The 27,297-nt window shown below is 34.8% G+C and overlaps 1 protein-coding gene across 6 annotated transcripts in view; it reads left to right on the forward strand.

Moving 5' to 3' along the window:
• Positions 1-27,297, forward strand: part of DACH1 (dachshund family transcription factor 1) — a 363,776-nt gene that overhangs the window by 297,805 nt on the left and 38,674 nt on the right. For all 6 annotated transcript variants that reach the window (XM_064504770.1, XM_064504768.1, XM_064504769.1 and 3 more), the window contains 2 exons: positions 16,776-16,927; positions 25,268-25,415. In XM_064504770.1, the coding sequence (XP_064360840.1) occupies positions 16,776-16,927; positions 25,268-25,415 (300 nt within the window). The remainder of the gene's footprint in view (positions 1-16,775; positions 16,928-25,267; positions 25,416-27,297) is intronic.

Here is a 27,297-nt window from a genome sequence, read left to right on the forward strand (position 1 = left end):
TTGAGATTTTTACAACCATTTGATAACAGTGTTTTGATCACCGTATTTAGGGCTGGATTCCAACAGTGGACATAAAACCTCTGACTAATCCACTGAGTCACCCAGTCCCTGTCATATATTGCTTAATGGTCCATGCTGCCAGGAATTATAATAGCTTTCTAGTAATAATTTTTTAAAAGAAAGTTTATGGGCACAAAGACTTATATAAGTTTAAAACTCAGATTTGTAAAAAGGCAATCAAGAAAACCTTAGTAAGGCTATGTTAAATTGTGGAATTTTCTTTTTTATTTACAATAAGTGTATAGAGTCTTAAATCACATATACTATAAGTTAATGACTAATATTCTAACTTTGGTTGGTTAATGTTTGCAGGGCACTTACAGATGCTAGAATAATCTCTAATGTTTTTGCTCAATCTGCTCTGGAGATGGATGAAATAAATAGTTTAAACTAATTAATGTAACACCAGCTGTTACAAGTGCTTGGCAGACGTCTGTGAGTTTTGATGGGCAGAGAGCGGCTGTTGTACTTGACTTTATTTTAGTACAATGTTGATCACAGTGTAAGCTGGAATAAATGACGAGCCAAAGGAAGGAACAGAGGATGAATTCTGTGTAATGCAAAATAAATATTGCCCTTTTTCTGAAAATATTTTTCTGAGGTCGAAGGAGAGTTGTAGTGGACTTTATTAAGTCGTAAGTACTGTGACAGCAGCTGTGCTATCCATGCTTAGTATTAACATGCTTTAGAAAAGCTGCAGAAATACATATGCACCTATGAAAATTCACATTGCCTTTAGTTTTCAAAATGTCTTATTAAAGCTTAGCATGTGTAGTTTGACTCCGTATCTTATTTTCTGCTTGATAATAGCTACTAGCAAGAAGATTTTTTTTAGGACTGGTAATAATAAAAAGTATTCATTCTAGAAAGTTAATATGTTTGCAAATAATAAATTGCTGGTATTTACATGCATTTGATCGAATTATATGTTTTTTATTATTTATTTTGCAAGCTAAAGAATGAGCACAGCTGTAAAAACTTTCAAGGTACAAAACAGATACATTGAGCTGAATACTTTAGAATTGTTCATCCACCAGTTCACAGTGAAAAAACACTCCAAAGCCAAAAAAGACATTTCTGATGAGAATTTGTTGTTTCCATGCGATTTAATAGAAGTTTAAATATCCAAGTAACTTCTCTGTTAAAGTTGGAAGGTAGAATAATTGTACTGTGACAGGGAAGCGATGGCTGTTATCTCTCTATGTGCCATCATTAAGATAGCAGTGTCATTGTACAGATTGTTACCCTGTGAATATGTCTAATAAGTTATTATAACGTGCTGAGCAGATGGCAAGTGTGCTCCTGAAAGAAGTGATGGATGGGATATGATGTCATCAGTGAGATGACAAAGTTCACAAGGTACTTGACCTCCAAGAATAAGTCCTAACTGGTTAGAATTCTAAATGGTGAACTTTTGTGACACTGGCTAAATGGGAAATATGTGCAATTTGTATTTCTTTATGGTAGTGTTTACCCTCTTCACTGAACTCCACATAATGGGATTTGGTCCCTGAAGACTTGAAGATATTGTTGGAAAGTTTCACCCTGTAACCTTCAGAGGATTTCAAATACAAATCTATACATCTAAACTTTAACAAAATCCCACTGAATGGTATTTATGAAGTCAGGTTCATATCTTTTCCTTCTTTATATGTATGTATGTATAAAGAATTTAATTGAGATACTCAATTAATTTTAACATGTTCTCCCAAAAGAGAAAACTGCTGACTCAGTGAGAATGTACAAAGCATATAATTATATTTTATAATTTTATGAGACTGTATTGAAAACTGTGGGCTATACTCATGTGATCTTAATGGTGTGCTTATAATTTTAATTATGACTAGGTTTTCTGTTTGTAAATTGAATTAAACAAATATGTATTTTATCTACTGATAGATAGACAGATGTATAGATAACTTCATTTTTATTCTGTTCCAAATCATATTTAAAATGGGATCCAATCTGTTGAAAAACAGGCTTCTCAGTCCTCTTAGTTCTTTGCATGATTCACAAAATGAGGAGGGTGCATTTGAAAACCTCAAGGGACAGAATCTAGCTACTTAAGTTTAGTCACTGAAGCTGTATCTAACAGATACTTTCTTTTCTTTGTTGTATGGAGACTTTAGTCACTTTTTTACAAAGGACTACTTCCCCAGCAGGCTGAAGGGTGGGCACCTAACCTAGTCAGATAGATTCTACTCTTCATGTCTTTTAGGTGTTCAGTAAACCCTATGCATTATGAAGTGAGCTCTTTATATGTATTTTTACAAGCAGTTATGCAGATAGACAAATCCTCCTGCAAAATCTGGAAGTAAAGGTTTGCATCTATAAATTGTAAATTGGAAGCAGAAGGAGAATGCACAAAAGGCAATAGAGAATATATCAAAAGAGAGTAACTGAAACAAAGGATAAATGAATACTAAAGATAGTTTTCCTACAGTGAAGGTTAAAGCGAGGAGTATGAGGTCATGTTTCTTAATCCTGGAAATTAATAAAGCTTTTTTTCATTGATTTAGCCATATTTGGCCTATGTCAAAAGCAGGAAGTTGAGAGGAAGAGGCATGAACATGGTAGTTAGGCAGCCTTTTTTTTTATTTTTATAAAATACTCAAGGTTTACACATCAGTTTCTTTAAATGCTTGTTGGTATTTGGCTCCTCTGAAATGATGAGATATATTCCTTGTGGCAAACTCTTCCATATTTTATTGATTGTTTGAAGAACCAAACTTAAATGCTATTTGCAAAATTAAACCATGAGAGCACCTGTATGTGTACTTGTTCTGAATTTTTTATGCTATTTTTAACCCAAGTAGTTCTTTGAGATATTTGAATATTTATTTTGAATTTTAGAAGTTCTATTGCATGAATTGAAACACGAGGAAACCAGGTGAAAGTACAATAGAGCCTATGAATCAAAAAAATCTATTATAATCTTTACATTTCATAACATTTTGAGTTTCAAATAAGGAAAAGTTGGTTATAAAATTTCTACTACTGGGAATATTGTTCCATTTTTAAAATCAGCTTGTAGTTGCAATAAAACTTTCATGAACCTGTTGTTACAAATTGCTTCCATTTTTTCCAACACAAATAAAGTGCTGAGGGTTCCTAAATTACTTCAGAATTACAGCAAAGCTTTGGATTGAGCTGTAAATGCTGTAACAGTGTATCAACTTTAGAATAATTACTATGGAAATGTGGATTACAATTTAAATTCACCATCTTTTTTTCAGTTGATTTTAAATCCATGTCCTTAATCATCCAACACAATGCAACAGTTTTATGCAAGTTCTAGCCCTGCATCTGGTTCCCCTGGTAAAGGAAATGTAAAGTCAGTGGAAGAAAGATACTGAAGCTCTTATATCGTACGCTCTTCCTTCTTCTCCGGTAGAGGGACAGAGGTACTGTCTGCAAGAAATAATAACTTATTTACCGGTGACTTGTAAATACTTATCTCTGTCTATACATCATTTACTGACTACACTGGTTTATTGTTTCTCTGACTTGTTGCCAGTTTGCTTAAATATGTAAAGAGAACAGGATCCTAATCAGAAAGAAGCATTAGTAGGGCAGCATGGAGATGAATCTTTAAACAAATAAGTTTTCTATTTATACTATGCACACTTTTGTAGCGGGTGGATTCAAGGGAGTCGGTTCTGTTCTTGTAAGGTAATTTTAAAAACTAATACTGAACTGTCATCTATATTAATGTCCACCGGTTGGTGGACATAATTAAATAATGCTCTGTCAAAATGTCTAAAGCCATCAGATGAGTTTATCAAATAATTTGATAAATAATTCATTTGAGTTTTCAGTTTTTAATAAAATAGATAAAAACAGAATCCACATCTCATATCATGTTGTCATAGATGTATTGATTATGTGGCTAGACTCTTCTCAGGAGCTGAGTCTTTTCCATGCAATCCGATCAGTGTATATATGTATGTGTATGTATGTGTATGTGCTGAAGACACATGAAATATTAATACAAGGTAAATGAGCGTTCACTGAGCTCTCTTTGCCATATGGCCCCTGTGGAGGATAGAAGGCCCTGGCTAGCTTAAGCCTGCCATATGGACCTGGTGGAAAAAGGTAAGTCTTACACACAGAGCAAACCTACCATATGGACTGGGTGGAGCACTCAAAACTCTAAACATTTCTCATACACCAGGGCCTTTTACACAGAAGAATGTAAAAACATACATAATACATTACACACAAAAGCCATTGAAAAATGGATCAATTGTTTAGGTTTAATATGATGCTTTCAAGCAGTGTCCAAAACTATATAAATAATCAGGGCTTATTTTGAAATAGTAAAGAGGATCATCAATCATTTACAACTGACTATTTTACTTTTCATTTAACATCTGCTGTGTAATGGGACTGTACAATACCACCCTTAATGCTGTACAAAGACAGAGCAGCCAAAAATAGTGATAGGGTTAAAGCAAAGTTTCTCTTTACGCACTCTGTTGCTTTTCCCCTTTTCTTAGCCTTAAAAACAAATTTAGCATTTATGAGAAATGTGAGGCAAGTCCTGGACTTAGAAGTTGCTTCTGAATTCCTGCTTTTGGGGGCAATTGAAATTAAATATAGGATTAGATCATTGACTCAACTTTATTTCCTCTAGGAAGCTGAAAAGATTTGTGCCGTGCTTTCCAATGTCTAAGATTTCTGTTACTTTTGTATTCCACAAATCTATATTTACTTTCCACATTGAAAGTGATGTTGTGCTAGATAGTGGTGTGGTTTCTTTTATAGACTGAAAGTGATAGTAAGGTAGCATATTAAAATGTCTGTTATATTTCAAAACACTGGACTCGATTTTGATCTTTCCTATACATTCACACGTAAACATAGCTCTATTGGCTTGAATTATTTACACTTTTAACCAAAATTAAAAGACAGATCAGGACCACTCTTACAGTGATTATGCCACAAGATTGGAAAATGGGACATAAATTAAAAAAGATATTTTTAAGGTCCTATTTTCTGTTTTCTTACTTGATTTGATAATGATTTATATCTTCTTTTCACATTTTTACATGACTACATGAGCAGAAGGGAAATCAAGCCTCTTTTCTTTTGAAAATGGGAAGATTATTTAGGCTGATTTCTACTAGATTAAATCCCTTAAAATTTCTGTAAGAATCTTTTCTTTTTCTCTAGCTGTCTGACTGTATCTTTTTCATCTGGTCTTTAGTTAGATGCAAAATCCCAACAAGTGAACTAACTTCTTCATATCTTAGAAAGGGAGTACTGTGGTGAAGGAAAACATTTTCAAATCATTGTAAGTTTACATTGTAATGATAACAGGTATTTTGAGAAAAGATTTTAGGAAGCAGTAGAATATGTTGAGGTAGATAAAAGTTAAGACAAAGTGAAGGCAAAGGAAAGCGATTCTGAAAAAAATTAGAGAAGAATTTAGATTTTACTTTTTGAACTTACTGAAATATACTGAAATTTGGTAGAAGAGCAGCCTTCATCTCTAAAACTGACTTCCTTTCAAAAATGGGAAAAAAAAATGCTGAAGTTGCTGTCACGTTCTGATCTTAATCTTCTGGGTGCAACAGTTCACTTCACAAAATCATAGGAACTCTTGCTCTTTTCGTAGGTAGGCTAAAAGCCAACCTGCCATCAGTATACTGAATGAAAGCATTATTCTTAAATATATAATGAACTCATCAGGTTAAGGCAATAAAATTTGTGCAATTCAGTTAGTTTAGGCAGTAACTATTTTCAGAGTACCAAAATTATAAAGATGTTTTGATTCCTGTTTTGTTTATGCACAGCTATCATGTGCATGAATTATCAAATGGTAGTAGAGAGCTTTTGAACACTCTTAGGATTTGTCTTTTGGTTCATTGCTCCATAGTATTTCTAAGTTTTCTATATAATTGATGAAGAAAAGGAAATAAATAATTTGTCTAATATTTTATTGACATAAATCCTAAAACATTTACAGAAATTGTGATGTGGAACAAAATTACTCCAAAGATATATTCCAGTAGTGGAGTTACAGTATGTGTGTCCTTGATATTTTGATGTAATACAGATAGAAGGCTGAGTGAAATATTTACTTTACATGAAGGTTAGAAACTGAATCCTGGGAAATATGTTATTGTACAGACATGTATATGGCATGTTTGTCATGTGACATACCTTATTTTATGTATTTAATGTAAACCAAATTGGCCCAACCTACACAATGACTCCAACCTATTTTTTATCCTCTTAAATCATTACTGAATGTGACCTATAATATATAAATACATGAAGGATATTTTTCAGTTTTATGGACTCTGTTCTTATTTAATATATATTCTGATATGTTAGCATAAATTACGTATTCCAAGACATGAAGACACATGCAGGCCAAATCATGGCTATATTTTCAACAGTAAAAGCAATAAGAACAAGTTCACTTTGAAGTGAATGCCTCAAATGGAGTGGAAAACATTAGTGTTAAAACTTCTACATTATCCTACCAGTGAGCATCAAGCTAGTGAAAGCCAGAGAAATCTCACTAATGGACACATTCTGGCAGCTTGTTGTAGATGTTTGATGAATGAATTGCAAGAGGAATCATATCAAATGTAAAAATGCTTGCCTTTTCATTGTGAATTTTGTTTCTGAGCGCTCGGGTGTTTAGGGATTTGGGTGCGTTTATTATTATGGATTTCTGTGAATATCAAGTCTTAGAAAATAATCTATAGGCAATGGTTGAGAAATGTGTCTACACTACTGTAAAAGGCTCTTTCTGATGCTATAAACCATGAAACTCATATTGGGCTCCCATAGGCAGGCAGCCAAATTTCTATTAAGATATCATTACCATATAATCCAAAATGTGTACATCAATTATTGTCTACAACATTTGCATCTGAGTACTGGAATCATTCCATCAATAGATACATTCAGGGTTTTTATTATATTTATAAAAAATCTGCAGAATTATTTTTTAAAGTGATACAATTGATAATCTTTTATGCAAATGTGTATCTTTTAGCCCCAAAACTGTGGAAGGCTCTATGCTATACTGCTGCATGATATTGGAACAGCTTGCTCATTTTGCACCTTTATTGGTGAGAAGAATTTGTCAAAATGGGTTGCTTCATGTCCTTTCCCATAACAATTACTGTAATCACAAGGAGAAGAGTTGAGTTCTTGGAGCTACCTGACTACATCTTTCTGTAAACAGTATATTGCAGATATGTATGTATTTCCATTTGAGAACTTAATCAAAGACTAGATGTTATTGAACTATTGGTAGTAAAGCTCCTATTACCTTACCTTCTTAGAAGCATGATTGCAGGGCTTGACCAACACAGACCTCTAGTTACTCGCTTTTGGAAGAAGGATTTCCTTGTCAAATTTCCGATGTACCTGTAGTTTTTCCTTATATTCTCTATGCAGTTGTTGGGTGAGTTGATCTGACTATTTTTTGATTACTACCTTTCACCTTATCACCATTTTTGGCTATAAGAGTTAGGCACCAATACATTTGGCGATAGGAATTTTGGCATGGTAAAAGCTTGGGAACGGCTTTTCTTAATATATATTTCTGTCTTGCTGGCATTTTTAGACTCTGACTCAGTGGCCTAATCCAAATATCAGAAGTACTTGATAGTATTCTTTTTATTAAGTTATTAAAATCATGGGTTGGGCATAAATAGTCTGTTCCTTGCAGGAAAGTGAAGTGAATGTAAGTATATATGCCTTAAGAGTGTCTCTGGAAAATGAAATATCACTGAACATTATATATAATTACCTAAAATCTGATATTTTTCTCATGTTATTTTCAGGAACTTAACAGTATTCCATATGAATATTCAGTTAAACAAAATATTTAATTAGTATATCCAGTTTTATAAATACTGACTAAGTGAAGATTTTTCCACTAGGGAAGAAGACCAGTATCTCTCTGCTATAAATGCAGCCTGTTTAAACATCTTTTGACTTCTGCATTGAACTCTCCACCACAGTAGCTGCTTGTGAAGAGCAGTGCTGTTCACTTCTGTGTTGCAGTTTTACACCAGGTGCCAGGGGTGCCCAGGAAACCTCCTCTGCTTACCAGCACTACAAGCACTAGGGTGCAGGACAGGGAACAAATGCTGAATAAATGACAGCTGATGAGTGCTGTGCAGACATCATTGTCTATTCATTTTCTGTTTGGGCATGCAGTTCATGCTGTCAGTGAATTACCAAGAACATGGGCCGTGTGAGAAGGGAGCAATAGCACTAACGCTGCTCCTTAGTCCCCCTTAATTCTAACCTGGCTGGATATGGATTTTTTGAAAATGTTGACTACTTTTTTTTTTCCTACAGAGAATGAATGTTAAATATTAACTGAATACAGACCAAGCAAAAAGTGTGAATATAGCACAGGTCCAGGCAATATCATAAAACTGTCATCTTCAGAGAACTAGAAGTTACCAACCATTTTTATCACAAATTCCCTTCTTACTACTCTTAGGCTCACAAAAACCAATGAGAGTTGTTTTTTCAGCTGACGATGACAAAAGTGCTAAAATTACTGATATTTCTTATATTTTACATCACCTTAAGTCCCCAAATAATACATGTTTTTCAACCTTCATGAAGCATGTTTAGAGAATTATTAAGCCAAATCATGTTGCACTTGAAATAATCCAGTAAAATTAGCAAAATATATTTGTTTCATTTTATAATGTTTTTACCTCTGCATTTTGAAGTAGCTATGCATAGACAGTTAAAGTGTAGGGAGGAACAGGCAACCCCCTCAAAAAACTATGCTTCCTGTGGATGTATTGCCATGCATATTACTTTCATCAGTTGAAAGAAGTTTGCATTTATGTTCACAATTTTGAAAATGTGGGATTTAGTATACAATACATTAATTATTCAGACTTTAAGTCCAAACCATAATTTAAAGTTTGTTGTTAATCAGGAAATTAGCTCAGAATCAGAATACCTGCCCCGATCTTTGATTCTGCATATGTTCATCGAAGCTGGATGTACAGTCAGGCTACCTAGGCTGGCGAACCAGCTTCTATAGCCAGCGCAGTTAAGTGAAATGGCTGGTAGCATGTATGGGAGGTTTTGATTTCCTAGCCAGGTACCCTTAACCACAGAAAGGACTGTTGGCAGCCCTCAGCATGACCTTAGAGCAAGCTTAGAATCACACTGTTGAATCTATAGAGATGCCTTTATACAACCCTGCACATATATTTATGCATACAAGTACTTGTCATAGAATTGCTATGAAGCCAAGAAATGCCTGGCTGGTGGGCTGGAGCTAGCAGAATACTAATTGGGACATTTGAGATGAAACAGCAGAATATATTTATATTTTTTTCAGTATCCAAAGTACAGATGGTCTTAATCTGTATCTGATACTTGACATAGTTTTCATATTTAATAAGTCCAGGTTGTAAGATTAAGACATGCTTTAATACTTATATTTATACTAATTTATTGTTAAACAAATGCAAGAAAAATATTTAGCATATCTTTTCAACCACCATGCCTGTATTTTTACTTTAGGAATTTATATTCCATTAGGGTTAATTAATGTAAGTTACCATTGAGTGTTCAAGATATTGTACTATATAATTATCAGATATATGAGGAATTATTTCTTGGAGTCATCTCTGATTATCCTGCTTCTCCTTTATTCTTGACCATTTTATGCACTTAAACAATTTGTGTGAAAAATTCTGTGAATGAACAGAATGATTTGTATTATGTGGATAGAGAAACCATATCCTTTTGTTTTGAGCATTATGTAGTATGTTGCCAGAGTACACAAACTGGAAATATCACTGGCATCTTAACATTCAATTTTATGGTAAAATATATTTAAAAAAAATAAGAATGATAATTTATTCTAAAATATTGTGAAATCCTTAGAATAAATAATTCATCAAATACCACTTGACCCAGCCCTGATCGGTGATAGGCTGCAAAATAAGATAGAGGTTATTAAAATAATCCTTTTATTGACAGAGAAAATTAGATAACTTGTGCTGATTGACTCTGAGGCCCTCCTAGGGCCATGTAAAATGAAGAATAAACTCAATTTGATCTAGTCCAAAAAGCCTGAAGAAATCTTCACAGCTGGAACATCGCTGCTAATTACATTTTTGCTTTTTGGATATATTTTGCCAACTCCTTCCATTCATTTATAATGAAGCTATACTAGCAGTTCCTTAACAAAACTAAAACACATGTTCTTTAAAGGACATATTTATATATATTTGGTTTGTCAGCTACAAATTTCATTTACATTGAACCACAGTTCTTAATAATTGCTCATACACAGTATTCCATGTTAAAAGAGCAAAATTTGTGTGTGTTATTTCTTGATCTGTCAGCACATTATTCATTCCTGTGCACTCTTCGTGCCACTGCTTTACCATGTAATCCCAATCCTAGTCTCCATCTCCTAACTGTTCATCCACCTTTAGGCCCCTTCATTCCTGTCTTCTCAGCTCAGATTTCCCTCCCTTCCTGGTTACTCCCTTTCTCCTGTCCAGTCATCGCAATTTCCAGCCCCCCCCTTCCAATTCCCCTGGCAATGTACTCCTTTTTTTCCTCTGTGCTTGTAATTTGGCTTCCAAGGTATCAGTATAGAAGGGATATCACTGAAGCTGTGAGAATGTGAGGTTCATAGTCTCGTGTTCAAGGAGCAATTCTCCTCCTGGGTCAACTTTGCCATTACAGAGATGGTTTCAGCTGCAGTGTGTTCAGAGACAGTGAGGGGTGATCTGTATAGATGCATTTTCTTTAAAGGGATTAAAAGCCTTTCCCACAAATACTTGAAATGTATCTGTTGAAACTTTCTCTCTTCCAAAAAGGACAGACATCAAGTGGGACTCTCTTTATTTTCAGTGGTTAAAATCAGACGGAATTGTCAGTAAGTATTGCAGAGTATTACTGAGGAACAGACAGGCAAGTTTGATAAAATATGATGCTACCAACTGAGCCTACAAACCTACCTCCAAAGTGGACATGCAAAACTAGACTCTTAATGTACTTTTATTCTTGTGTTGTCCTTGACACGAAGGGAATGCATGTGTATTTTGAAGCCACTGATGAAAATGGTTTATAGTGGTGTAAATGATATACAGATGAGTGTGTTCTGTAAGCCCTATTTACACGACTGCATGGGACTTCACAAGGTATAACGCCGTGGTGTTCAACGTACACATCAAAGAAACATATTCTTAGTAGCCGTGGTCCTTTACAAGTCAGCTTTTCATCTTTTAGTCATGTTTCATTATTGGTGAGTTACTACTCGCAAAGTCCTCGGGCAAACATATCAAGCCAAGAAATGGAACTCGGTGAACAGCATTTGTAATGTCACTGTTAAGCATGAGAGCTCCAACTGCTTCTAAATGTTACAGAAACAACAGCAAGCCCATCAGTCTGATTGAATATTTGTTATTCTCTCTGTATTTCCAGCTCCACATTTGCAAACTTGTTAATTTTCAGAGTATTTGGGTGTCCTGGAGAACTTTGGTTGGCATAAAAAGAAGGAATTAACACGTAGATTTAGAAAATATATATATATCAGGGTGAGTTTTGGCACATTCATTTACAGTTTGTGACATCTTTCACAGTTAACTCACATTGCTTCTAGTTATGTGCAGGGTGAATCTTGAATGGCCAAAACTATAAAGCAGCCGAGATGATGTGGGAATTAATCAAGCAGATGTTTTTTTCTTATCTGTCTGAATTTGCTCAGCATTTTGGTTTAGTATATGGGGCCCTTATTCTTTTATGTTAAGATGAATCAACAAGTACGTCTGAATTAAAGTAGAAGAGTTTCTCAGGACTGAAACCTCTAACTCTGAGAGAGATGAAATATAGATTCATAGCAAAACTTTCAACTTACAGATGTAGACCAAAGTTATACTAAGCAAAACTGAGTAGACTGTTTCTACAAAATACATACATCAGATTTATAATAATAAAAAATGAAAATACGGTCCTATTTCATCATTAAAATAAAACATGGTAAGAGCAAGCCTGTTTTAGGAACAAATGAATTTGAAATATTTTCCAGAGGACAAAAAAAACCCCAGGCTGCTTTACCAAAAAACATTAATGATTTCAGAAAGGCAGTAATTATGTAGTATTTTTTGGATCCAGCTATTATCTCTTGCTCTGAAATCCTGGCGATATCAATATTCTCCAGTTTGATTGGTGACTGGCCTGAACTTATCCTACTTGCCTTTAGGAACACAGACAAGAGAATGGCTACCTCTGTTCATCTATTATTGTTTAAATAGCTGTCACAGCTTCCTGGATGTCTGCTTCCATGTTATCTGGTGAAAGAATAAAATAGAATGGCAGCAAACCAAATGCAGTGAAAAATGTTAGTTGTATTTGGCCCAAACCAGCTGTTATTCTCAGATAAAATCTGGTTTGAACAAAAACAGGTGATTGTTTTGAAATTGTGGAACAACGGATGCAGTGAATGCAGCATTTACAAATATTTTAAAGATATGCATCGCATTCAGGCTTGACTTATGGTGATTTAGTTCGTGTGCCAAGGCACAGATTCATCTCTGTTCAGATATTGTAGAGGCTTGGGTAACAGCTTGTCCTATGCTTGTTTATTTGTTAATTTATAACATCACAGTTCTCCGCAGAAGTGAAGGCAGGCCTGGGCACTTCTTTGTTTTGCCTTGTTCATTCTTTTTTTCCTTGCTTTGCGCTGCTGTGCTCCCAACTCTGGCTCTGGAGTTTTAGATTGCCCCTCTTGATTGCCTCTCTTTCCCCTCTTGCCGTGACTTGTCTTCGAATGCTTCCTCTGGTGGGTTCAGACAAAAAATGCCAGATCTCTGTCTCCTAGCAAGGGGCTTATCAAGTTTGCAGTGTTGTTCTGCTGGTAGTTTAAGGGAGCTTGCAGTCCCTTTTTGACTGTTTACAAGATGTTAGGTTAATGATTATTTGGAAACAAAAATACATCATTGTATTGAGAATAGAGGACATTTGCAGAAACAGAAGATTTTTAAATGCTTTAATGGTAAGAGGTCATATTATTTTGCTACTAAGATATGTGGTTATGTTTTAATTGGCTGTGTTTACACTGTGGTTTTTCTTAAAAATGCATTTTTTCCAGATTCCCTCAATCTTTGCTTATCTCACATCCACAAATATCCATGCTTCCTGTGTGTAATATGTACATTTGCTCTGTTTCAAACATACTCACACTCAAAGTTTATTTCACATGGGACATCAGGAAAACAAAGTCACATTAGTCTGACTTATTTTTCTGAGCTGAAGTTTCATTAAAATAAGTTCATAGTAAGTTCAGCTCTCTAGTCTTACCCTTCAGTGTAAATTTGTTTCTGTTATTTATTATAACATGAGAGTTTGGACATTATTTAGGGTTAATACCATTCTGCATAACTTTAGCCTTTTTTGAACTCTTTAGGTTTTTGGAAAACTGTGCCAAACTGTTAAGAAAACCTTTGCGATCTTCAAAAACATGTTTGAGCACTCATGAAGTATAGTAAACTTTAATACATATTTATATTTAAAGTATTATTTGTTTTGTTTTGTTTAGAAATCTGCTAACAACAGAAAATTTAGTCTCTTGCCTAGATTCTAGGACAAGACGTGTGTTAGAAGATTTCTGTATTTCAGCATTTGCTGAAGAAAATAGGTTTCAAGCGAATTGAGGCCTATGTAATTTTAAGTGGGCCAGTTTTATCTAGCACGTATTAAAATATTCTGAGAGTTTGAGACCTGGAATGTTAATGAGATTCTAAGCTGTCTCAGAAAGTAAGAAAGATGATTGGCTCATTTCTCTGACAAATCTAAAGGCAAATAATGCTGTCTGGGTTCTTTTAGTTTATTTTCTCATTTATATGAATTGTTTCCACCATTCACAGTACTAGTTCAAATCTTTCTTGCTATACCATCCAAATCCTGTACCTTCAATAGGATCACTTATATTAAGAAAATTTCAGTCAAAAATTCAGTGAACTGATCATGAAATACAAAAATGCAAATGCTTGTTTACTAACAATGCATACTTTTGTAATGAAAATATGGATGAAAGAAGTAATGAAGTGGTTTTGTAATTTTTTCTCTACAGGAGAGAAGGAGTCATTTAGGAAAGCCATGTTTGCAACACAAAAAAAGTTTCCAGCTATGCAATAATACTGTGTAGTGTTTATCAAACTATTATCTAAACAATTTGTTGTTTTGGTTTTTCATTTGTTTTGATTAATGAAACCATATAAATTCTGACAACAGTTTGGAAAAAAGCATTCTGTAGTGATCTTTCACACTAGAATAGGATTTCAGAAGATAAAATAGCAGGATGATCTGAGAGCAATGAGCTAGTATGCAATATCCAGGAATAGCTAATTTATTTTTCTAATGAAGTGATGAATATTTCTAGAGTATTTTAAAAGTTCAGAAGAAGCAATTCATATTTAGGCCCAAATCTTAGTATGTAACTGCAAAATGACTACAGGGATTGCCATGTTGCTGTGGAGTAGGATGAGGACAGAGGGTACACCCATAGAGTACAGTTGCAGAGCCTGATTTATTCTGCATAAAGTGAATAGAATGGTTCAATGATCCACTGCCAGTTTTTTTCTCAGCACTTTCTAACATGATTGGAAAACTTGATAAAATGTGGCTGAAAAAGTCTTTTACGACTCTGAACAGGTTGAAGCTTTCCTTGGTCAACACCAGTTCATTTCACAGAGCTTACCCCAGTAAGCTTTTGAATGATGACATTATGAGAAAGTAATAATTGTTCCTCATGTTATAGGCAAAAACAAGGAGACGTAAAATGTAGTCTGACTTCTTGTATAGGCTACTCACAGCCTGAGCCACAATTAAGTAGGAAGAACAGCTTCTGTGGTTGGCTTGATCTCAGCAAATGCAGAGATCTCCGTCTGTGCTAGTCTGCTTAGGCTCCTCTTACAGTCAACAAAGAACGTGCACTTCTAGAGAGATTTGTCTCCTCCTGCAGTAGACGCCTGTAATGATTCAGATGAATTAGTGCCTTAAATTGGAGTCCGTTTCTCTATATTGACTGTAGGCGGAGCCAAGGGGGACCAGGCCAGTAGATGTCCAAATGTCTATTTTCCATAAATATACAGGGAGAAGGCTGTGCAGGGATGTGATGGGTGAGGCTTTTATTTTAGCACTGCAAGTGCTGGCGAGCACAACTGATTTGACGCAGAGGTGGGGGGATCTGCACCTAAAAAATGGTTGGCAGAGGTTGCTTCCTTTTAGAGTAATGGGGAGGAGGTCTGTTGGAATGAACTGGGACTCTGAGTTACGGTTCTCTGATCTTTCCTGGGCAAAGAAAGCCTAAACTGTTACCCTTTGCTGGAGTAGATTTTGATGTTACTCTTCTTAGACTATGTCCACTTAAGAAAATACTGCACAATAATAGAGTTCTTCTCAGGCAACTAGTATCAGAACAGTTATGTAATATTATTCCTAATGTATATACTAGGACAAATAAGAGAAGTGTAACTATTTACTCTATTGAAACTATAATTAAAGTGTAGAGAGAAAGAAAAAGAAATTAAAATACCTCAAAATATGTATGTGGATCTTTATAATGTTCAAAGCCCAAGTGAAAAAGAGCAAGTCTGACAAACTCTTCTGTAGTCAAATAGCTGTGCAGATATGCTTTGAGCAAAGAATATGGTCTGCTGCCCTTGTATTGTACTGAGATCCATCAATATGTGTCAGTTAATGAGCGAGCCCTTAGTAGGAAGAGTATGTATAGATATCTGTATCTCTGTATACATATAGATATTTCTCCTTTTGATGAATTCAGATGACTATCTGGTGCAAAGAAATTGACCTAAATTTCTGTATCATATCAATATTAGGCTAAAAATATTTCAAAAAGTAAAAAAAAAAAGAGTATTGAAGTCTCTATTAATTGTCTTTTGCTGCACTTGCTTTATAATCCATTCACAGATTATCTGTGAAACTTTAATCTTAGAAGTCTTCTAGCTGTGGGAGCTTTTCCCGTCGTGATGTCACAACTGATCAGATCTGATTGTCACGATGATCCCACGGAGGAGTTTAGCACTAATTGTTAAAAGATGTCCGCGCTTAAAAAAAAATTAGGCCAGTGATTGTAACCATGCTGTTAATTTCATTTATTGTTCAGAGCATGTTTCAGTTGTGGGAATCAGGTATACTTTCTTGATTAAAAAACGCGCTGACGATCTGCAGTTTCTCCCTGTGTTGCAGAATCTTCTGAGCGGTGAATGAAGCCATTATGAGTGGGAAGGGTTAATTGTCTGGGAAGCCTTGTATTCAAATACTTCTCGTATACAAAATATATTACATGCTAGAAAATATTCTATTGTCAATCCAAATAGAACACAAACTAAAATGAGATAATTGGGAAGGTGCCCATAAAGTCAGCCTGAATATATTATCACAAGTGTATGTGAGATAATATTTGTTTTAAAAAGATTCTATGGCACTGTAAACTCAGTCTCATTAGAGACTGCATTTAAAAGGCTTATAAAGTTACTCATTAATGTTATCTTGTTGTATCTCCACAGCTTTTTCATTAAAGAAAATTCAGCAGAAAGCATTTTCTCCTGATAGCAGGAACCAATTTGCAATAAATGTTCTGGAAACCACTAGGGAAGCCATTACTGAGGTCTAATAAAAACAGACAAGCGTAACTTGTTCTATATTTTTGTTTCAATCACATACAGATGAGACCCCGCTCTCCACACCAACCGCAAGAGACAGCCTTGAAAAACTTTCTCTAACTGGGCATGGGCAACCACTACCTCCAGGTTTTCCATCTCCTTTTCTATTCCCTGATGGATTGTCCTCCATAGAGACCCTTCTGACTAACATCCAGGTAGGCCTTTGTGTAGATCAGCTTAAAGGAATGGAGATGAGCCAGTTGCAGAATTGTCTAAATTAAAACAACCATTCTAGCTTAATCAGTTCATAAGATTATTTGAATCAACTAATTTAGTGAAACTTTATAGTGATTTAGATTTTAAAGGAACCACAACAAACGAACGAATTTAGAAGCTACACTACATAAAAATATAGATTGTATATTAAACCACATCAGAGAATTCAATGAAAATGACACTGGTGTGTTTAACATTTGTCTTAAATGCTCTTTTTATTACAGGCTAATGAAATGTATCTTACTGTTTAAGTTTATCTCATTTACTAAGCAGAGAAACATTTCTTTAATAAATAGTCATTTTATATTGCTGGTGTGATAAGGTGGAAATGATACTTAAAGCTATTTGAAATGCATCTCCCATGAAAACATTCACAAAGAGCATTTCTTTTGGAAATAAGCTCATTTCACTTAAAGTACTGTCTTCAAAGAATAGACTTCAAAGGGTATTACCAAATTTTCTGCAGATTTCCTATCTGGTAGTCAGGATGTCTATTGTGTCTACAGCACAGCCTGATTCAAATATCTTTTAAGGTATATACATATATATAGCATATAGCTTGGAGCCATGATATTAGTATTTCGGATTAAAGAATTTTTTTGCTCAGCAATCAAGTGGCCTCCAGATGTAATTTTTGCAACAATATGATTATATGTTGCATGCAGGAGGTAATGCAGCCATATTGTACTCACTGATGACATGCCTTGTCTGTGCAACTACTAATCTCTAGTGTGTTTTTCACTATTTTTCCTGAAAATTAATAAAATCAGTTGTATTCTACTCAGCAAAGACTACAACAAAGTAAAGCCAAATTCTGCTTACTTTACTTTCTTAAATAATCTCAATAAAGCTTATGGAACTTCAGGCTTGTTTGCTGAAACATAAATGATCCATTCCTTAGTGGTGTTTCAAGATATAATAATGAAAAATGCTGCTGTTCAAGAATTGAGTACTGCTATATTTGACTGATCTGAAAGAGCATATTTGTGCTTGCTTTTTGTGGTTCTAAAATTTTGGATCTTAAATATTTAAATCAAAAAACCAAGGTATTACTGTAATAGTTAACATTCCTCTAATAGATCTGCTATGATCTATAAGAATTTTTTTTTTTTTCCAAAGGAAGAAATACAGTTAGTAATGTTTTAGCTGTGCATGCATGTATAGGAGAGTTCTTAGTAATTTTTTTGACAAATGTGTACGCTCAATGTCTTTAGACAGCAACCTAATGAGCAAAGCATTCGGCATCAACAGGTTAGCTAATCTTGTGATTGAATACGAGAGTGCAGCACTACTTCAGGATAAATGACCAGGATTAATTTGCCAAGAATACATTTAGTTGTGTTTTACAGAAAATGTGAATGTGAAATTCAGTCTTTTTTTTTTTTAACTAATCTTATCTATGGTAAACTGCTAAAATAAGAGGCAACAGCATAAAGAAATGAGTGACTTCTTTATGCCTTTACTAGTTGTGGTATTCTACTTACTACTCCTTACCTTGAGTTTCTACATCATGACAAATCGCCTATCAGGGTTAACAGGTGGAACATAAATCCCATTGGATTTTTTCAGTATGTTGCCATGTCTCACTGCATGGTTTACACAGATCACTGGGAATCTTTTCACATACTATCAAGATATCTTTTTTTTTTTTTTTTTTTTTTTTTCCTCTGCAGCAGCTGAATATCTATCAGGACTACAATAGAAAATCATTTAAAAATAATTGAAAATGTAGTTAGCTTAGTTTTCCCAGCTATGTAGAAAAAGCTACGTATTCTCTTTAAAACAACAGAGTCTATTAAAATAACCTGTCCACAATAGTGGCAGTTAGTTACTCTAATCAGTACCATCTAAAAAACAGTTTTCATTTTCAGTCATAATTATGCTGAGAGGGGACTACCCCAGATTCACAAAAGAGCTACGTACCCTGATACTGCTGCTTTCAGAACTAAGTTTTAAGTATCTGACTAGAAGTTCAAACTCCTCAACAGGTTTTATGGAAAGAGGAAATGCTGTGTTATGGTTGCTGCTCCCAGCATTATCTATGACTGTGTTAGGAAGTAAGTGCAACCCAAACCCCATGATACCTGTCATACATGAGCCAGAAGCACTCTTGTCAATGGATAAATTCATCTTTACTCTGCTTCTGTGAATTTTGCATCCATTTCAGTGCAGGAGCTGGATTGAAAGGAGAGGTGGAGCAGTAACCTCCCTTCACCATTCTGTTATTCTGGCTTCACTAGCATTAAGGGTAGAGGTTACCAGCAATGGCACTAACTTTCTAGAAAAAAATAATCATCTGGCCTACTATCCGTCCCCTGCCTCTGGTACTGAGGGGCTTTTGAAACACAAAATGGACCAGGGTAGTCCCCGGGCAGTGGGAGCTCTAACTTTGAATTTTGTCAGGGTGAGGAGAGTCCTAACCCTGGCCATGGGAACAGTGCTCTTGGGTATGTAAGTAGAAAATGTGTAGACACTCTGGATAACTGAAACCAAAAGGTACTAAAAGTCTTGCAGGTGCTGAAGCATTTAGGCAATGGCTGTCACTTGCACTTGGTGCCTAAGTCCACCTACTTCCATTTTAGAAGACTGAGTCATCCTTTGAAATTGGCCCCTAAACACAAGAGGAGTCTGTCTTTTCCATACTACAGTTAAATGAATAGTCCATAATCATTAAAACATAATTTAGGCAAATATAGGGCAGGTCTATTTAGTATGTCTTTCTTCAGTAGCTACCAGTTTGGTTTATTTCCTTTTTAAAATCATATATATATATATATTTTTTTTTCTTACTTCTCCATAAATACATATTGAAACGAAAGTAAAATGTTTAATTATTTATACCTTTGCAGAGGAGATAATAACTACACAGTACTCAGAACAGTTGGGGTTTAATTCTGGCAGGGGACTGCTGAAATGCAAATAAGAAACTGTAACAAAATATAATTAAACAAATACACACATAAAATAAATAAACCAGATCGAGGACATATTTTCATATTCAGATGCATATCTACACAACTAAAAGGAATAAATTTCCCCAGAGAGTTAAGTTAAGTGATATGTCTCTTCCTTCTCCATGTACATCTGTTAATTTCTTCCAGATTAAATGCTGGAAGTCTGTGTGCAGCTGCAGAGGGGATGAAGGGAGGTGGAAGGTGGGTCACAGCAAAACGCTGTGTGGGTGCTAGTGAGAAGGCTAAAGATGTTTCTGTACCTCTCACATAAGTTCACCTTTTTAGAGTCATGGCCCAATTATGCCAAAGTATGTTACAGCCATAGCCTTTTGTGTTACTGCAATATTTTGGGTAATAGTAATGTTATTTTAAGCTTTTAAAGTCTGAATCTGTACTGTCCCTGAGCTGAATTTTCATAAATATCTAAGGGATGAATTAGCTGCACCCTGATAGCTATATGTTTCTGTCAGGACTGTATTATATTGCTATAACCTGTTGCTAAGCATTTTTAAAAGAGATATGTAAAGTAAGTTGCAGGTATCCTATTGATTTTAATAAAATAAATGCGTGATTAAGAACTAAATTCCCCTAAGAAAATAAAGCAAACAACTGGCTTTACTGCAGTGAGTCTCCTGCACTGTTACAATCTATGGCTAAACACACAGGAGGAAAATATTGCAACATTGAATAAACTATAAATCACAGTTTTACACGTTATTTTGTCTTCTGCTAATATTCAAGGGAATGGTTTTATTTTTCACAGAAAATGTTAATGGAAAAAATGTCATTTATATTTGTGCAGTATGCCTTTCCCTGTGATGGAGATATTCAGTCAGAGTTATTGCAAAAAATGTCTTTCTGGAGTAATTTGTTGAGATGGTCAAGAAGTTGTGTTATGTGATTGCTTATGTTACTAAGTCAGTTACAAATAGCAAATACTCAAAATTTTAGCTGTTAGAGAAGTTAGCTAAAAATGCGTATATATAGATATAGATATAGATATAGATATATAGATGCCTGTTTGGCAAGTCGTCCGCGAGATGGATTTGATAAGGAAAGCATACAATTTATGTGTAATTTCCTGACTAAAAGACAGGCAATGTTATTTGAAAATGTTTTCACCACGAATAGTAAGTACTGCCAAAGGAAGACCCCGAGCTACAATTCTCTGCAAGCTGAGAGGTTTGCCTGGGAAAGTTTCTCTGTGTGCATGTCCTGTGCTTGCAGTTTTCCTCACTCACCCCTTACTGGCCATTGATGGAAGCAGGTCATGGTCTGCTAGATGGACCTGCGGGCCAACTAGTATGGCCACTCTTATGTCATGTATAAGTACATATCTAACTAAAGTGTATTACGTGGAACACACTGTTGATGTAACTAGATTAAACAGAAAAAGCTTCTAAGTACCTTTCAGATTTCTTTTCCCCCTTTCAAAATAGGCAACATATTGTTTGTATTTTTTTAAAACTAACGATGAGTAATATTGACTTTAAAGCTCAGATTTAGTCTGTTATATGCTTAATTTCTAAAGGATCAGTAGACTGTCCTAACAAGATGGTATTTTGAGATACATGGGAGAATTATAGTAGTCAGTGAACGGAAAGAAACATCAACCTGACTTTTGCAGGGGCAGTAGGGGTGAGGGAGGCGTTTCTGAAGAATTTAACAATGGAAAATATTAAAACAAGTACAGTAAAATAAACAAACCATATCGTAGTGCTCTATAAATCTCCAGGGGAGAAATGTCAACTTTTCACATTATGTTGAAATCAAGAAATTTTATTAACAGTGACATACAGGGGGAAAATGGCATGCCATGTGTAAAACCTGGCTCCAGATAGAGCCATACTGTATTAAAAACAAATCTGGAACCTGAGCATGATCACTACAATTATCATTATCCAGCCTCCATAACATCTGACCTTCCCTAAAGGGAAATATTTTCTTTTTGTTAATGTTGTGAGTTGCACTGTATTTCCCATTGTCATTGGCAGCATATTGATTTAATATCAGGTTAGAGGATTAACCATAGCAAATACAAGTTGGACATACTGTATTTTATATAATCTTTTACAGATGATCCACTGGGAGAATGAATAAAATTTCATACAACTCTGAAATTGCCATCCCTTTTCCAAGGTGCACTGATGATTTTTAGATGTTGTACTTTTTGTTGATTTTCTCACCCCCTTCTGCACTGAATACAGGGAGATATTGAATGTTTCCAGTATTTTTGCATTAGAGCTGTCATTGGCAGAAACAGCACTTTTGCATATGCATCAGTTTGGCTCTAGTGCAGATTTTTTTTCACATTGGACGCCTACTGATGTGCACTGATTTAACTTCTAAAAATGAAACTTAATTTTGTGTAGCTTATAAGTAGTCCCTAGTGGGTCTTGGCTCCAAAAAGCTAATATTTTTCAGACATAATCAGCAGCAATAGGTAATGCATTACCATTAGCTATGTTAGCAGCAAGTACAAAAAAAGGAAAGGTTGAGGGAGGAAGTATGGTGTCGAAATTCAATGGAAAATGTAATATGCTGTTAGGAGCTTCCTATTTTGCAGCAATTCTTAATACAAAATTGCACACATCGGCGTTAAACTGTAGCACTATTCTCCATGTTTATTCATAATGATTGTTTCATATTTAAAGAACACCAAAATATTGTGTTTTGTCAGCCAAGGACAATAATAGTTTAATAGTAATTTATTTTAAACTGCTACTGATAATGCAACCAATCAACACATTAAGTGGTGCCAACATTGGCATCTTGCTAAATAATCTCTAGGCTTTGCAGTGAGAGTACATCTTTCAAAGATAAGTCAACAAGAGCAATCAGAGCAGAAAATTAGAATTTGGTATCTTAGAATTAAAATACAGCTAAACGAAAGTTTTAATTGGGGTGATCTAAAAGGGCACTTGATGTAATGATCTCTTTCATTTGTTACTAATTGTTTGTTCCTGATGAAGAAGAAACATGTACATGAATGTAGTTGAATTGAGTAAAGAGGGCAGTTGCCTTAACAGCTCGATTTTATTGTTAAAAAATAGATTGTCAGAATTTGGGGGGAAGGAGTTTGGATCTTTAAAATTATTTGACAATTTATTTTGCGTAAAGGCATGCTTGTTGATACAGCTTCACTTGATTTGGTTTATTAGTGATTTGGATGAATCATATGTTCCAGTATGTGACAAATTGGAGAAAATTATAGTATTTTAAAGTTTAAGCATAAGCCAAAGTCAGATATTGATAAACTCCTGCAGACCATATCACTTGAATGTGTAACTATTTTAGTAGCATCCTTTATAGAAAATATAGTTTGTGATGATTGAAAAAATAGAGAATTTTTTTTTTTAAATAATGGTGGGATCAGAATTTTAGAATGTTAAAAAAATAGATTGGAAAGACTTTACAAGTATTTTAAATTGTATTTTACTTTGAATATGTCTGTAGCGCTTTTTATTTAGCTTTACATGTTTCTCTTTAGTAGTCACCCAAGTTTAAAATTCAAGACAAAATACTTTGGTGTTTTAGATATTTTAGAATAGCTTTCAGTTCTTTTATAGAAAATTGCTAAAACCATAACCATATTTGTAATAAAATTTGTTGTGCTGAGGTTGATAGATATTTTCAATGTGATTCCATACACATGAACATAAATATCATACCTCCCTCACCTATAGTGTATTGTATTTTAGTGACCATTTGGGCCTTGCAGTCTGAAGGTGTTGAGCCCTTTCAGCTCCTGTGGACTCTAATAGATTGAAGTGTAATAGAGCTGCAAAGCATTAAGCTCTGAATTAGACAACACTTGAGGCAACAATTTAGTTAAGAATGAGGATGAGGAATACTGAAAATAAGAGGCTCTGAAAACAGCTAGACTTTAAAGGGCCTTGAAGGACACAAATTTCAAAGCAGGCATTGACATTGGAAAAGCTAGGAGAAGAAATGTGCAGGGTAACACTCATGAAAAATACTTTTTTCCATTTTTCAAGTATCATGATGCTGAATATTTTTTCATTCCTTTGGGGGATATTTTAAAGAGTTTTAGTGAAAAAAACATGCAACCCAGAATCTGAGTTAGGAAACTTGCCTGAGCAGAGAGGGAACTCATTTGGGAACTGGAGGACATGATTTCAAGGCCTTAGTATGCTTGTTTTGAAACAGAGTCTTGATCATGAACCTCTTACCTGTTAGCTGAATGCTCCCCTGACATAGCCATTGAGGAGTATTCTTCAGTCTCTTTTGTTGGCATTGTTTTGTTTTATATCAGTAATTAAATCTCCGTTGGGTCAAATTATCTCAACAGTTAAGTTGTCAGGAGACCTGCCTGGGATATAGAAAAGTCAGTTTCCTATCCATGCTCCATACTTAATTATCTGCCTTTAGTATGATAGCTTCAAAGAGAGATTTAGCTATCATCCCAAAAGCCTGGTGGTCAGGCTTCTGGAATACGGAATAGGAAATCTTTCCGCTTTCCATGTTCATTTCTCCCAATCCCATTTCTGCTCTTTTTCATACCCTGCCTCAGTGTCTGAACTATCTGGCTATTAGCTATGCTGGGATCTTTCTATTTCCTTTGCAAAAAGAAGGAATTCTCAAAAAACATTTAGAATAGGATGTAGCATTAGGTACTGATAAAATAGCAACAAAGTTAGAGTTTATTTCAACAATCCCAGGTCAAGAAAGTGATTGACCTCTACTGTGAGATATTCAGGGATCAGACATTTCAAGATAGATATCTTCCTGCTCTGCGATTATACTCTTACTAGGAAATTATAGGGAATATGATAATATTTAAAAATAATAATAATTAACAAAAACAATGAACAAAATGGCAAGGTTTTAAAAGAGCCTTAAACAAATCCCTTTGGTAATTTCCGTTGTCTTGAGTTGTAATAGCAGTTGAATTTGCCATTCTGTGGATGATAAACAGTGAGACTGCCAATTCTTTTTCAGTGAGACAACTTTTTACTTTGGTCACATACAGGCACCTCGTGTAGACTTGTCTGTTGCACTTCTATGTCTTACAAAGAATAAACCTATCCCTGTAGGGTTTTATCCCTGTGCATAGACAACGGCCACCTTGAGTCTTCTTTGGAAACTTACTCCCTGTCTTTTTACAGATTTTGTCCACTTGCTAAAATTCATTCCAGTAAAAAACTGCTGATGATAATTCGTATGCTATGAATTGTTGGCAGGATTACTTCATTTGTAAAATATCACATGGCTAATGAAGGAAAAACAACAGAAGTTTTTTTATTATGTCAGCTGCTCTAACATTCTTCAAACATTACAATATCCAACTTTATCTTTAAACAGGGTCTACTAAAGGTTGCTATAGACAACGCCAGAGCTCAAGAGAAACAGGTCCAACTGGAAAAGACAGAGCTGAAGATGGAGCTCTTCAGGGAACGAGAGCTGAGGGAAACACTTGAAAAACAGTTGGCTGTGGAGCAGAAGAACAGAGGTATCTTACAGACACTTAAGCAGACATAATACCTTTGTAATCTATTTACTTAGGAAACCTCATTTTAATCAAAGACCAGATTTTGATCAAAACTCTTCTTCTTACTTCATTTTATAGCCAGGCTGACAGCAATGCAGGAATTTATACAAACTGCCTGATTCTGTGTGGTACCTTCAGGAGATTTAGAATGAGGACCTTCTTTTTTCTCCATTTTTTTTTTCAGTATTACTTGCAATTACAATATATCAGTAATATAAAATGCAATTTTAAATAGCATAGCTGCAGTTATGGACTTTGGCAGGTTATTATGCCCTATCAGACAGGGATAGCATCTTAATCCAAACACAACTTATATAAAATTTAAGAATCTGCAAGATTTGATGAGCTCCTATCTCTGCTCTTATGTGCTATCAATATATAATAGATATACAGATAATAGTAATATTTAAGCCTTATGTATATGTTCCTTAGAAGAGGAACAGCTATGGTTCTTCTCGATAAGACAACATTAGTAGCATTTCAGAAATTAACCCACTGTAAAACATATGTAAACAATATGCTAAACATTTTTTAATAATTTCTTTATATTGTTTCAGTATATCATTCTAGAATAGTAATAATATAGGTAAGGCAGTTTACAGTAATTTGCATAAACTATTTGCATTACAAGCATGTTCACTTCTTGCTTTATGGTTCTACTTTTCTATATGTGCATGTCTTGCCTTTTAATAGTGTCTAATTACTTTGCAAGGGACAGTTAACCTTTGGGGTTCACTAGTTGTTTAATATAGACCTTGACAAGTGAGATATATATTTTTGGAAGGCTAGAATTGTAACTCTTTTTTTGCCCAGTTTAATTTTCTGTGAAACAGCTGAATAAGAAATCCCTAGGTAGGTGCTCAAGCTGAGAACACTGGGATTCAAACCCAGTATCATTGTATCTTTATCTAAACAACATTCTCTCGGAAAGTAAGCGATGTAATCCTATTTCATACCTTGACCCATTAAAGGTTGTGACTGTCACACCATTAATTTCCCTTTTGAAACTTATGAGAATACATTATTAAAGACAATTACTATTAATAATTATCATAACTGTGCAATGAATCATCCCATTGTCCACAAGTTGCCTATTTTGCTCAGTACAATCACACTACTTACAGTTTTAGAATAGTTTTCTAACAAAGCTCACTTATTCTCCACAGCCTTATCAAATTCTGCATTCCTCAACAACTCGATCATATCTTCCTTTTTAGACTCAGACAACCGTATGTGCTGCAGAAGGGGTAAAAGTGGGGACCCATCTGACCTTACTTAAGTTAACTCACCTAGAAGTTAAGCACCTAGTTTAAGCTAAGAATAGAAGTTCTTTTTCTAGTCAATGAAAAAAGATAGATTCCTGCATCCTGTTCTCAGCCAGGTGAGTGGGATCGGTTACATCGTGGAGAATTCTTTTTCTCTGTGTTAGCTCTAAAGGGAATATAGTTGAAAAGTCTGGGCCAGACATATGTTTTGAACACCTAAAATTAGGCAAACGGGATTTCACTCAAACTTGTAAGTCAAGGAAGAGCTTATTTCATGCAGGATACTGAAATAATTGCCAGTGTTATTTTCAGCACTATGCGTTACCTGCTTCTTTACATATATCCCTCTAATGATGATATTGCGCTAGTAAAAGAATCAGAGCAAAGAGGAATGGAATTGAGCACTTAATAGTGGTATGCATTAAAGTAAATATAATGAGGATGACTATCTCTGCTAGTGGGCACTTCTGTACAAAGGAAAGAAAAATAATAGATTATTTAAAATGGCCAGAGCCAAATAGGAGAGAAAAAATAAGCCTAGATTATGATTACATTGAGAATTCATTTATTCAATTAAA

Source organism: Dromaius novaehollandiae, chromosome 1 (assembly GCF_036370855.1).
Source record: "Dromaius novaehollandiae isolate bDroNov1 chromosome 1, bDroNov1.hap1, whole genome shotgun sequence".
In the NCBI taxonomy this organism is placed as follows: Eukaryota; Metazoa; Chordata; class Aves; order Casuariiformes; family Dromaiidae; genus Dromaius; species Dromaius novaehollandiae.